The 13,900-nt window shown below is 44.0% G+C and overlaps 1 protein-coding gene across 1 annotated transcript; it reads left to right on the top strand.

The window, feature by feature from the left end:
• Positions 1 to 425: 425 nt before the first annotated feature.
• On the top strand, positions 426 to 1,331 carry ORYCUNV1R1669 (vomeronasal 1 receptor oryCunV1R1669). Its single transcript, NM_001167359.1, has one exon. The coding sequence runs from the start codon at positions 426 to 428 to the stop codon at positions 1,329 to 1,331; it is 906 nt and encodes a 301-aa protein (NP_001160831.1).
• The last annotated feature ends 12,569 nt before the right edge of the window (positions 1,332 to 13,900 follow it).

Here is a 13,900-nt window from a genome sequence, read left to right as displayed (position 1 = left end):
AAGTTCAGATATTCATAGTACTGTACATGTATCAGAAATGTAGTGTTCTTTAGAAAGGATAGGATATACACATATCATCAGAGGTAAGAAGCAATCTAATACTCTGAAGAAAAAAATACTTTTAATGTAATTTGTCATTCACAGATAACAACATGCCCTAATGGGAATGTAGGATGTGAGCATCCCGGTTCTCCTTCTTCATATCAGTTATTTCAGTAGTCTGAGGTTCAAACACTGCCCACTATTCTATTTCTGGAAGTGGCACAGCCATGTCTGAAATAGAAAATTTGACCATTTGTCCTCCCTCCCTGACACTGAACTGTCAGTCTTCACATTCTTCAAACATTCCTTGTTAAAAACATCATGTCGCAGTACAATCTATTTATTTTTCAGTGGATGCAACCTTACCTAACTGAAACATTGATATGTTTCCAGGTGACACAATTTTGAGCTTCTTTCTCATAGCTCAGATTTCTATTGGTGTCATGGCCAATTCATTTCTCTTCATTATCTATATTTATGCCTTCCTAATCAAGCCTCAGCTGAAGAAGCCCATAGATTCCATTTTCATGCACCTGACAGTGGTCAATATTATAACCATCGTGTTCCAGTCAATACCAGACATAGTGTCATCCTTTGGAGTCAAACGTTTCTTAGATAATGTTGGCTGTCAAAGTTTTTTTTACATCTACAGAGTCACCCGGGGTCTCTCCATCTGCACCACCTCTCTCCTGAGTGTATTTCAAGCCATCACTATCAGTCCCAGTCATTCTAAATGGGCAAGGCTGAAATCTAAGTTGTCTACCTGGATTTTCCCCTCTTTCCTAATCTTCTGGATCATCAACATGCTGATCTACATCCACATCATTGAAACTCTAAGAGCCAAATGGAATTTCACTGTCATTGGTCATGGGTTTGTTCATGCGTACTGTCAAACCAGGCAGTCTGGAGATCGCCATTCAGGGTCATTTGTAAGTGTCATGTTGACTCGTGATTTCCTGTTCATGGCACCAATGATCGTGTCCAGCCTCTACATGGTGGGGCTCCTCTACAGACACCACAGGAGAGCCCGGCACATCCACAGCTCCAGCCTTTCCAGGCAGACGTCTCCAGAAAACAGAGCCACCCACACTATCCTTTTGCTAGCATTTTGTTTTGTGTTCTTTTACTGTTGCAACAACTTTGTGTACATTTATGCATTTTATAGACCCGAGAAAGACTCAAGATTGGAGGACATTAATGGAATATTATCATCATGCTACCCAACATTCTGCCCATTTTTGCTGATGAAAAATACCAAAAATATTCCCAAATTGACTTCTTGCCTTTAATGAGAATGCCTTTTTCTGCAAGAGCTTTCCTTGGTTGATGTGACATCATTTACTCCAGAGGAGTCTATAAAGATTTTATCAGGAAACAAAGGCAGGTGACCATGGACCTAATCTCACTTGAAGTATTCGGCTCACTTAAAAAACACATTTCAAAAATGTTAAATTGAATCAATATATAAATTTTCAAACTGTATACATGTTTAAGTTATGCTATGGGTGTAATTAACGTATTGTCTATTATTAAAGCTAGTTACTTCTTTTAATGCACCTACTGTAAAATGCAGAATTGTATTTGGCATTTGCATCAGATTTGTTCAGCTGTGCTGCTCCTAAGAACTTCCTTCTTCACTTACAAAATTTTAACACCCAGGTCTCATTTTTCAGGGACTTGGATAGATGCTGGCTGTGTATCAAGTGACCTCAGGAGATAAAACACAGGAATTCCTAAAGAATGGGCTGCAGGAAAAATAGATGGCCCTGTGTAAAGAGCTCAGAAAACAGAGGTGATGAAGATGGGAAATCTAGGAGGTTCATTGTTTAACAATGAAATGCAGGGGTGTCCCCCAGCATGTGCATAAATCCTTCCATCAAGATCCCCTCCCCTTCTCATGCTCATATCTGTGTTATTAGGATCCAGTCCCTTGTGCTGTCCAGGTGTTGTGTGCTGCAGTTAAATACCCACCAGCAATGGCCTGAGGCTTTCCCAGTGGTTGGGTTGTAGAGACTTTCAGTGTATTTACTTCATAAAACCTTTTTAATCAATGTAATTTTTTCCCAATTTCATCTTCCCTATCTTAAAGTCTCTAACCCACTTAACTTGTTGTTCCGTTCTGTTCCTCAGGGACATCAACACGTGCTCTGCAGCTTGAATCCTAGCACATGTCTTTGTCCCCAAGGCTGATGGATTTCACCTCACATTTCCGTTAGATTCCGAGGGTTAGATCCCTGTCTTTCAGGAGCTCACAGTTCCACTCTCTTCGGTTTTCTGTGATTCCAACCCATTATCTAACTCCAGAAAGAGGCTCTTCCTGTGAAGAAACTCTGTTCATTACAGGAGCTCATAAAATTTGTGCTTTATCCTGCTGTGTCAGGGTGACATTTGGAAATACCCCTCAGCGACCTTCAACTAAGAACTGGTCCATCGCTTAGTGGTGGTCTGTCTTCCACCATTGCCTCTTTTGGCTCCGGGATTTCTCTGGTCCTGAGCAGATGTGGCTGCCTCCTGGACGGCTCTCCACGTCCCCCTCTGCCCTCGTCATGGTTTCATTCCCTTGATCAGTGCAGTTTGAAATAGACTTTTCCTCTAATTACCAAATCCAATTCCTGTTTTGTGGCCAGCTGTCTTCTCCTTCAGAAGTAGTTTTGAATGTTGAAGTTCAGCAAATTCTCCGCAATTTCCTGTTCCACGGATTTTGTAGTGGACCCCCATGCACCAGCACCCAGATCCAGAAGCGGAACAGTGCCGCTTCCTCCATCCCTCACGAACCCCTCCCCCGTCTCCACCGTGCCCCGTCCTTGTCTGGTCTTGTGCTGTTGCCCGTTCATCCATGAGGCGCTCTTGCGTGTCCTGCGTCCTCTCGGAGGTGGTCTGTGTAAGAGCGCCTCTGTCCTGGGTCTGTGTAGGCTGTAAGAGAGTTGCGGGGTCTCCTGCTCAGGCACTTGGCCACGCAGAGGCGACATTGCAACTCTGGTCTGCTGGCTGGTGCTCAGGCCGCGGAGCCGCTCAGGAAGCACCGCCCTGAGGTCGCGGGGAAGTGACGTCATAGACAGAGCCCGGGTGCAGAGGCTTCTGGGCCCTGTGCTGAGGCGGCCGGGAAGTCCTCTCTGTTACCAGGTTTGATGAGTCCTTCTCTACAGCTTGGTGGAAACAATAAACATCCTACACAGGTATTTACCCTAGAAAGCCAACATTCACAAGAATTCCCTTTGAGAGAAACTGCCCCCAACATTTCCTCCAGGCTCCTTGCTGTGGCCTGCCTGAGCCCTGCCTGGACCATTTGGGAAGGGAACCAGCTGATGAAAGCTCTGCTCTCTCTCTGCCTCTTCCTCTCTGTAACTGTAACTTTCAAATAAATAAAATCTTTTAAAAGAAATGTAATAAGGCCACAATTCCAGTGGAGTGTAAACACGGGCTGAAACTCACAATCATATCCCAGAGTGACCACTTCATTCCTACACAGTTTTTTGTATTAATATTAGCTGTCACTTATCAGATGTTGTCTTAATACAAATTTTGTATTTCTATGTGCATATTAAGAAGATTTTTATAAATTGTTTAGATTCATAGAATGATTAATAATGGAAAAGTTGCAAAGCACAGTGGGAATCTTATCAGCGTACTTTATTCGTTAACGTAAATACAATGCAGAACAACAGTGGGGTGTCAAACATGTGAGGAAGACATTTAACACCCTTGACCTACCCGCATAGAACAGTAATTCCCACAATTATGCAAAATCCTCATGTTTCTTTCCCTGCACAGTCGAGGCACTTGGAAAAAGCAACTGTGTAGTGAATACACAGTGAGTGTTTACAGGAGTCAAGAGTTTAATTCATCTAGACACGTGTGATCTGTGTATAGTCATAATAAGTACAAGACTAGAAGTAAATTATTTTTTTAAAAAAGACTTCATTAGGGGGCTGGCACTGTGCGCAGTGGGTTAATGCCCTGACCTGAAGTGCTGGCATCTCATATGGGCACCGGTTCGAGTTCTGGCTGCTCCACTTCCAATCCCGCTCTCTGCTATGGCCTGGGAAAGCAGTAAAAGATGGCCCAAGTCCTTGGGCCACTGCACCTGTGTGTGAGATCTGCAAGAAGATCCTGGTTCCCGGCTTCAGACTGGCGCAGCTCCAGCTTTTGCAGCCAATTTGGGAGTGAACCAGCGGATGGAAGACTCTCTTTCTCTCTCTCTCTCTCTCTCTCTCCCTTTTTCCCCTCTCTGTAACTCAAATACATAAAACTTTAAAAAATTAAAAAAGATTTATTTGAAATGCAGAATTACAGAGAGACAGAGGAAGAGAGTGAAAGGTCTTCCAGCTGATAGTTTCCTCCCCAAATGGACCCAAAGGCTAGGGATTTGTCTTTCTGAAACCAGGAGATTTTTCTACATCTCCCAATTGGGTGCAGTGGCACAAGCACTTGGTCCATTTTCTGTTGTTTCCCCAGTCACATCAGCAGGGAACTGGACTGGAAATGGAGCATTCGGGACAAATAAGCACCCATAGAGGATGTTGACACCACAGGCATCAACTTTATCTGCTACACAACATGCCAGCCCCCAAATAAATATTGAATAAGAAAGAGTACTCATAGACCTTATCCATATACATTCAACCTAAGAATATTATTTGTAAATAACAGAGAAAAGTGAACTAAAATTCCTTCCTATAAAGTCCATTATGAAAATAAGTGTGAGGATCAAATGAGCACCTTTAAGAAAACAATGATACTAGAACAAGTACAGCAGGGACCGGTAATAGGCAGCAGGTTAACCTCCTGCTTGTAAGCCACCCCGCCCGTGGAGTGTCAGCTGCCCCACGGTCCAAGCAGCTTCCTTATGGGGTGCCTAAGAAAGCAGCACCTGGGCCCAAGCAGTTTCACAAATGGGATTCCTGGCTCCTGGCTTCAGTGTGGACCAGCCTCAGGCATTTTGACAATTTGGGGAAATAACCATCAGATAGAAGGTATTCTCTCTCTGTCTCTCTATCTCATTTTGCCTTTCAAATAAGGCACACTTAACTCTATTAGGCCTTTGGGACCCCCTCACCAAGATGACCATTATGTTTAGTAACACTAGATTACCAGACTTTACAATTTTTAGACATTTGTATCAATACTATTTTATATCATGACATAATACAGTAAAAATTTGATCATTATTACAAGGTGATTATTTAAAGATTTGAAAATAAGCACATATTTAAATAACCCATAGCTCTTAATAAAAACTTAATTGTTTTTAAACAGAATTTAACAGAGACATCAAGAGAACGTAATAGATTGCTTTAACTCATTGCTTTAACAGAGAACCAGTAATAGCCTTTATATTCAAAAATTTCTTTTTTTTATAACTTTTTGTGACTTTCACACACCCTCTTTAACTTACTTGAAGCATTCTATCATTTTTATTTTAATCTAGAGTAAACTAGCCATCAGGATGAAGTAATTTTTACAAACTATGTCCTTTATTTAAAAGAAACTCTTTTCATTTTGACCTTTTTTTTACCAAGCACATATCTCTATACTTGTGATGTTTTCCATCTGCCAATTTTCTTGCTTTACATTTTTTTTGACAGGCAGAGTGGACAGTGAGAGAGAGAGACAGAGAGAAAGGTCTTCCTTTGCCATTGGTTCACCCTCCAATGGCCGCCGCGGCTGGCGCGCTGCGGCCGGCGCACCGCGCTGATCCAATGGCAGGAGCCAGGAGCCAGGTGCTTTTTCCTGGTCTCCCATGGGGTGCAGGGCCAAGCACCTGGGCCATCCTCCACTGCATTCCCTGGCCACATCAGAGAGCTGGCCTGGAAGAGGGGCAACCGGGACAGAATCCAGTGCCCCGACCGGGACTAGAACCCGGTGTGCTGGCGCCGCTAGGCGTAGGATTAGCCTAGTGAGCCGCGGCGCCGGCCCGCTTTACATTTTTTTGACAGGCATAGTGGACAGTGAGAGAGACAGAGAGAAAGGTCTTCCTTTTCCCGTTGGTTCACCCCACAGTGACTGCTGCGACTGGCCCACTGTGCTGATCTGAAGCCAGGAGCCAGGTGCTTCTCCTGGTCTCCCTTGTGGGTGCAGGGCCCAAGCACTTGGGCCATCCTCCACTGCACTCCTGGGGGCCACAGCAGAGAGCTGTACAGGAAGAGGAGTGACCGGAACAAAATCCAGCGCCCCGACCAGGACTAGAACCTGGGGTGCCAGTGCTGCAGGCAGAGGATTAACCTACTGAGCCACAGCACCTGCCTTGCTTTACATTTTGAAATAACATATTAAAAAGACAACATTTTTAAACAAGGTAACACATCAAATTTTAGTATTAATTACTTTTAAGTGATGTTGAACTATTTTTTATATGGACAATCTATGAAAACACATTAGCAAATTCAAATAGTTTTTCTATAGAACATAAGATGTTCAGAGTACCAAAGTTTACATTTAGACACATTTATTTTATTTGCCTTTACCCAATTTAAATTAGCAGTTACACCTAAATGACTTAAGATGCTGATATTATATATCTCTATCTGAATTTAATTAAAATTAAAGTTGTATTTATCTAAAACAAGTGCTAATTACCTATTAGTGTTTCATTGAGTACTGACTCCCCAGAAATTTGTTAAAACAAATTGCAAAATAAGTTCAGCAGGTTACAAAGCAATATCTTCTGGCTTGCTCAAGATAAAACAGAAGAGCCATCAGAAGGGTGGGATACCCAATTTGTTTCATTGATAAGACAGGGAAAGTAGACTTTGGACCAGGCCTTGTTCTAAGATAAAGTTCAAATTCTGAGATAAGGCAAGTGGGAGGAGAGTTACCCAGTCTCTAGGCCAAATTCAAATTTCGTGCCAATCTTGCATGCTGCTGCTTTGAGACCCACCAACAGAGCCTGGTGATAGACATGGAGTCTCTCCTTACCTTGTGCCATGGGGCCCCAGCCTAAGAGGCAGAGCCACCGTGGTTTCTGGCTGGGGGTGACTCCCCTGCAGCTCCAAGTAGACTGAGGTGGCCCTCCTTCAGGTTACGGTGTATGGTACCTGATCTGGGTTTCTGGTACAGGGCTGAAAGACCAAATCCTCAACTCTGGAAATAACACTTAGGTTAGACATTCCTTTCCTGCACCGAAAGTGGGCCATTCTGAGGAACAGAAATTAATAGAAATTAGTTTAATTGCAATGGCCTTTTTGAACATTTACATTGTTATTATTAGCCACCTTTTTGACATCTTTTCAATGTGCAAGAGTTAGATCCAGTGGAGAGGATGAAGTTGCCCCCATGTTTTGTGCAGATAAATCAGTCATCAACATAAATAACAGAAGAAAAGAACCACTCAACAAAAAGATGATTAAATATGGGGCCTGTACAGAATTTCCATGGACAAATGATCTGATTGGTCTTGAGTGCTCTGAAGAGGGAGCCAGGAGAACAAAGACTGTATGAATAGGACGGGGACTCTGCAGCAAAGTCTCTTCCTCATCCCCAGAAACACAAGGTGGACCTTCCTAGGTCCCAAATGGGGGCCCCTTGAGGTTGGAATCCCCACTAGAGTTACAAGAGGGACCCTAGGTCCCCTGATGGGAGGATTTCGAGATTGGGCTTCTCCCCCAGACAAGGAATCGGGACATCTCCCACTTCCTCCAGGGTTGCCCCACGAGCACGTCCACTCAGGCAAAACCCCCAGATCCAAGTGGGACCCAGTCCCAAAACGCATCCCAGATGCAGTCCAAGTGGGACCCAGTCCCAAAACGCGTCTCAGACACAATGGCAGCTGCACCAACAAGATCAGAATTGAAAGTTAACACAATTGGACAAAGGACAAATAGACTAATGAACTTACCCGGTCGACTGGTGCAAACCTTCGGGGTCAAGGTCACTGGGGGCTTCTGGGGATCCCAGATGAGCCCCCAGATGTTATGCCCAGATTGTTGGATCCCCAAAAAGCTATCAGTGACCTGATCACACCAAAATGCAAAAGCAAGGTTTATTTTGAAAGTACAAGGGGTGGCAGCGACCTTATCTTACCAGCCGATGCAGTGGAGGTCAGAGGAAGGCCCCGGCCTTTGTTTGGGAGCATTTTTAAAGGAAAAAACCACAGGGTTACATCAGCAGGGGCTTACAGTATGGGGCTTTTGGTGATTGGATGGAGCTGTTTTGGGTTGCTCTTAGTTGAATGGGAGGGGGGCGGTCTCCGTTTGGCTTGAATTCAGGGAGTTACCTCATTTGGTAATCTCTACCGAGCTATCCTTGGCCTACTGAGCTGTCCTTGGTAAGCTTTGGTATCTCCAGACTGCCTGCTTTTACAAGGACTCGGGCCTGCCACGGGAAACGGAGGCTGCTTTTTATTGTTTTAAAATAGTCACTTTGTCTCTTCACTCTCTCTGCCTCTTCCTCTCTGTAACTGTAACTTTCAAACAATTAAAATCTTTTAAAAGAAATGTAAGAAGGCCACAGTTCCACTGGAGTGTAAACATGGGCTGAAACTGACAATCATATCCCAGAGTGACCACTTCATTCCTACACATTTTTTTTTGCATTTATATTAGCTGCCACATATCAGAGGTTGTCTAAATACTGTTGTGCCTGAGCGAATGCTGACAGAGGAGTGCCACACACTAAAAAGTTCTAGAGTCCTTTATTGCCAGTGGCTGAGAGTGGGCTCATGCCCCAAAGAACTCTCGACCCCGAGGCTCAAAACTACAGGGCTTATGAAGGCAAAAAACACAGGACCAGGAGGGGAATACATGGTTGCTAAGATCAAGAAGGAGTACATAGTTACTGGGGTCAAGCTAACCTAAAACCTACGTGAAATTAATATTCATTATAATCTTGACAGTACCAGTTAATCTTAACAATTATCACTTATAATCTTGACATTAATCCAATTATTGGTTTTAATTATATGTAGGACATATACAAATCACATTTTTTTGACAGGCAGAGTGGACAGTGAGAGACAGAGAGAAAGGTCTTCCTTTGCCGTTGGTTCACCCTCCAATGGCCGCCATGGCCGGTGTACCACGCTGATCCGATGGCAGGAGCCAGGTACTTATCCTGGTCTCCCATGGGTGCAGAGCCCAAGTACTTGGGTCATCCTCCACTGCACTCCCTGGCCACAGCAGAGAGCTGGCCTGGAAGAGGGACAACCGGGACAGAATCCGGTGCCCTGACCGGGACTAGAACCCCGTGTGCCAGCACTGCAAGGTGGAGGATTAGCCTAGTGAGCCATGGCGCTGGCCACAAATCACATTTTTATCATTAACCCAGGTGCAACCTTTCTATTCGAGCTTGAGCAATCACGCTAGGGGGTTTCTGTGCTCTGCCAAATAAGATGTAGTGCACTGCTATTGTCTGTTTTAGATCATAGTTTCAGACCAGAGTCTCATGGTGGGGGGGTTCTTTCTCAGAATGGAGTCTCAAGTGTTTCAAAGTGGAGTCCCTACTGTCAAGGTGCTACTTCAATACAAATTTTGTATTTCTATATGCAAATTTATAAGATTTTAATAAGTGGTATAAAATCAATAGAATGATTAAAAATGGAAAGATTGCAAAGCAAAGTGGGAATCTTATCAGTGTACTTTACTCATTAACATAAATACAACCCAGAACAACAGTGGGGTGTCAAACATGTGAGTAAGACATTTAACACCCTTGACCTACCCGCATAGAACAGTAATTCCCACAAAGATGTAAAATCCTCATGTTTCTTTCCCCAGTACAGTCAAGGTGCTTGGAAAAAACAACTGTGTAGTGAATACACAGTGAGTGTTTAAGGAATCAAGAGTTTAATTCAGGCCGGGGCCACGGCTCAATAGGCTAATCCTCCACCTAGTGGCGCTGGCACACTGGGTTCTAGTCCTGGTCGGGGTGCCGGATTCTGTCCCGGTTGCCCCTCTTCCAGGCCAGCTCTCTTCTCTGGCCTGGGAAGGCAGTGGAGGATGGCCCAAGTGCTTGGGCCCTGCACCCACAAGGGAGACCAGGAGAAGCACCTGGCTCCTGCCTTCGGATCAGCGTGGTGCACTGGCCGCAGCACGCCAGCCGTGGTGGCCATTGGAGGGTGAACCAACGGGAAAAGGAAGACCTTTCTCTCTGTCTCTCTCTCTCTCACTATCCACTCTGCCTGTCAAAAAAAAAGTGTTTAATTCATTTAGACACGTGGATCTGTGTACAGTCATAATAAGTACAAGACTAGAAGTAAATAATTTTTAAAAAAGACTTATTTAGGGGACCGGCACTGTGGTGCAGCAGGTTAATGCCCTGGCCTGAAGTGCTGGCATCCCATATGGGCACCAGTTTGAGTTCTGGCTGCTCCACTTCCGATCCAGCTCTCTGCTATGGCGTAGGAAAGCAGTAAAAGATGGCAGAGTCCTTGGGCCCCTGCACTCATGTGGGAGACCTGGAAGAAGCTCCTGGCTTCTGGCTTCTGATCAGTGCAGCTTGGGCCATTGCAGCCAATTGGGGAGTGAACCAGCAGATGGAAGATCTCTCTCTCTCTACCTCTCCTCTCTCTGTGTAACTCAAATACATAAAACTTTAAAAAATTAAAAAAGACTTATTTATTTGAAATGCAGGGTTACAGAGACAGAGGGAGACAGAGAGGTGTTCCACCTGCTGGTTCCCTCACCAAATGAACCCAATGGCCAGAGACTTGCCTTTCTGAAGCCAGAAACTAGGAGATTTTTCCACATCTCCCAAGTGGGTGCAGGAGCTCAAGCACTTGGGACATTTTCTGCTGCTTTCCCAGTCATATCAGCAGGGAGCTGGACTGGAAGTGGAACATTCAGGAGAAACAAGCACCCATAGAGGATGCTGGCACCACAGGCATCAACTTTATCTGCTACACAACATGCCAGCCCCCAAATAAATAATTGAATAAGAAAGAGTACTCATAGCCCTTATCTATATACATGCAACCTTAAGAATAGTATTTCTAAATAGCAGAAAATTCCTTCCTATAAAGTCCATTATGAAAATAAGTGTGAGGATCAAATGAGCACCTTTAAGAAAACAATGATACTAGAACAAGTAGAACAGTGGCCAGTAATGTGCAGCAGGTTAACCTCCCGTTTGTAAGCCAGCACACCAGTGGAGTTTCAGCTGCCCCACGGTCCAAGCATCTTCCTTATGGGGTGCCTAAGAAAGCAGCACCTGGGCCCAAGCAGTTTCACAAATGGGATTCCTGGCTCCTGGCTTCAGTGTGGACCAGCCTCAGGCATTTTGACAATTTGGGGAAAGAACTAGCAGATAGAAGATATTTCTCTCTCTGTCTCTCTGTCTCATTTTGCCTTTCAAATAAATGTTTAGGGGTTGATGCCATGGCTTACTTGGTTAATCCTCTGCCCGTGGCACTGGGTTCTAGTCCTTGTTGCTCCTCTTCCAGCACAGCTCTCTGCTGTGGCCAGGGAGGGCAGTAGAATGGCCCAAGTGCTTGGGCTCCTGCACCTGCATTTAAAGAAGAAGTAATTCCATTTCTTCTCAAACTATTCAGATCAATCAAAAAAGATGGAATCCTCCCAAATTCTTTCTATGAAGCCAGCATCACCTTAATCCCTAAGCCAGAGAAAGATGCAGCACTGAAAGAAAATTATAGACCAATATCCCTGATGAACATAGATGCAAAAATCCTCAATAAATTTCTCACCAATAGAATACAACAACACATCAGAAAAATCGTCCACACAGACCAAGTGGGATTTATCCCTGGTATGCAGGGATGGTTCAAAATTCTCAAATCAATCAGTGTGATTCACCACATTAACAGACTGCAGAAGAAAAACCATATGATTATCTCAATAGATGCAGAGAAAGCATTTGATAAAATTCAACACTCTTTCATGATGAAAACTCTAAGCAAATTGGGTATAGAAGGAACATTCCTCAATATAATCAAAACAATTTATGAAAAACCCACGGCCAGCATCCTATTGAATGGGGAAAAGTTGGAAGCATTTCCACTGAGATCTGGCACCAGGCAGGGATGCCCACTCTCACCACTGTTATTTAACATAGTTCTGGAAGTTTTAGCCAGAGCCATCAGACAAGAAAAAGAAATTAAAGGAATACAAATTGAGAAGGAAGAAGCCAAACTATCCCTCTTTGCAGATGATATGATTCTTTACTTAGAGGATCCAAAGAACTCTACTAAGAGACTATTGGAACTTCTAGAGGAGTTTGGCAAAGTGGCAGGATATAAAATCAATGCACAAAAATCAACAGCCTTTGTATACACAAGCAATGCCATGGCTGAGAAAGAACTGCTAAGATCAATCCCATTCACAATAGCTACAAAAACAATCAAATACCTTGGAATAAACTTAACCAAGGATGTTAAAGATCTCTACGATGAGAATTACAAAATCTTAAGGAAAGAAATAGAAGAGGATATCAAAAAATGGAAAAATCTTCCATGCTCTTGGATTGGAAGAATCAACATAATCAAAATGTCCATTCTCCCATTAGCAATGTATAGATTCAATGCAATCCCAATCAAGATACCAAAGAGATTCTTCTCAGATCTAGAAAAAATGATGCTGAAATTCATATGGAGGCAAAAGAGACGTCGAATAGCGAAAGCAATCTTGTACAACAAAAACGAAGCCAGAGGCATCACAATACCAGATTTCAGGACATACTACAGGGAAGTTGTAATCAAAACAGCATGGTACTGGTACAGAAACAGATGGATAGACCAATGGAACAGAGTTGAAACACCAGAAATCAACCCAAACATCTACAGCCAACTTATATTTGATCAAGGATCTAAAACCAATTTCTGGAGCAAGGACAGTCTATTCAATAAATTATGCTGGGAAAACTGGATTTCCACGTGCAGAAGCATGAAGCAAGACCCCTACCTTACACCTTACACAAAAATCCACTCAACATGGATTAAAGACCTAAATCTACGACCTGACAGCATCAAGTTATTAGAGAACATTGGAGAAACCCTTCAAGATATTGCCACAGGCATAGAGTTTCTGGAAAAGACCCAGGAGGCACAGGCAGTCAAAGTCAAAGTCAACTATTGGGATTGCATCAAATTGAGAAGTTTCTGTACTGCAAAAGAAACAGTCAGGAGAGTGAAGAGACAACCGACAGAATGGGAAAAAATATTTGCAAACTATGCAAGAGATAAAGGGTTAATAACCAGAATCTACAAAGAGATCAAGAAACTCCACAAAAACAAAGCAAACAACCCACTTAAGAGATGGGCCAAGGACCTCAACACACATTTTTCAAAAGAGGAAATCCAAATGGCCAACAGGCACATGAAAAAATGTTCAAGGTCACTATCAATCAGGGAAATGCAAATCAAAACCACAATGAGGTTTCATCTCACCCCGATGAGAATGGTTCACATACAGAAATCTTTTTTTTTTTTTTTTTTTTTTTTTTTTTTTTTTTTTTGACAGGCAGAGTGGACAGTGAGAGAGAGAGACAGAGAGAAAGGTCTTCCTTTTGCCATTGGTTCACCCTCCAATGGCCGCCGCTGCAGCCGGCGCACCGCGCTGATCCTGGCAGGAGCCAGGAGCCAGGTGCTTTTCCTGGTCTCCCATGGGGTGCAGGGCCCAAGCACCTGGGCCATCCTCCACTGCACTCCCTGGCCATAGCAGAGAGCTGGCCTGGAAGAGGGGCGACCGGGACAGAATCCGGCGCCCCAACCGGGACTAGAACCTGGTGTGCCGGCGCCGCAAGGTGGAGGATTAGCCTATTCAGCCACGGCGCCGGCCCCATACAGAAATCTACCAACAACAGATGCTAGCGAGGATGTGGGGAAAGAGGGACACTAACCCACTGTTGGTGGGAATGCAAACTGGTCAGGCCACTATGGAAGTCAGTCTGGAGATTCCTCAGAAACCTGAAT

Source organism: Oryctolagus cuniculus, chromosome 18 (assembly GCF_051225735.1).
Source record: "Oryctolagus cuniculus isolate XC-2025 breed Fujian yellow rabbit chromosome 18, ASM5122573v1, whole genome shotgun sequence".
Lineage (NCBI taxonomy): Eukaryota > Metazoa > Chordata > Mammalia > Lagomorpha > Leporidae > Oryctolagus > Oryctolagus cuniculus.
The sequence above is the reverse complement of the archived record's forward strand: the minus strand, read 5'-3'. Positions and strand labels throughout refer to the sequence as shown.

What these genes read in the sequence shown, in the direction of transcription:
- ORYCUNV1R1669 (NM_001167359.1), top strand. Translation starts at nt 426, where the DNA reads ATGTTTCCAGGTGACACAATTTTGAGCTTCTTTCTCATAGCTCAGATT.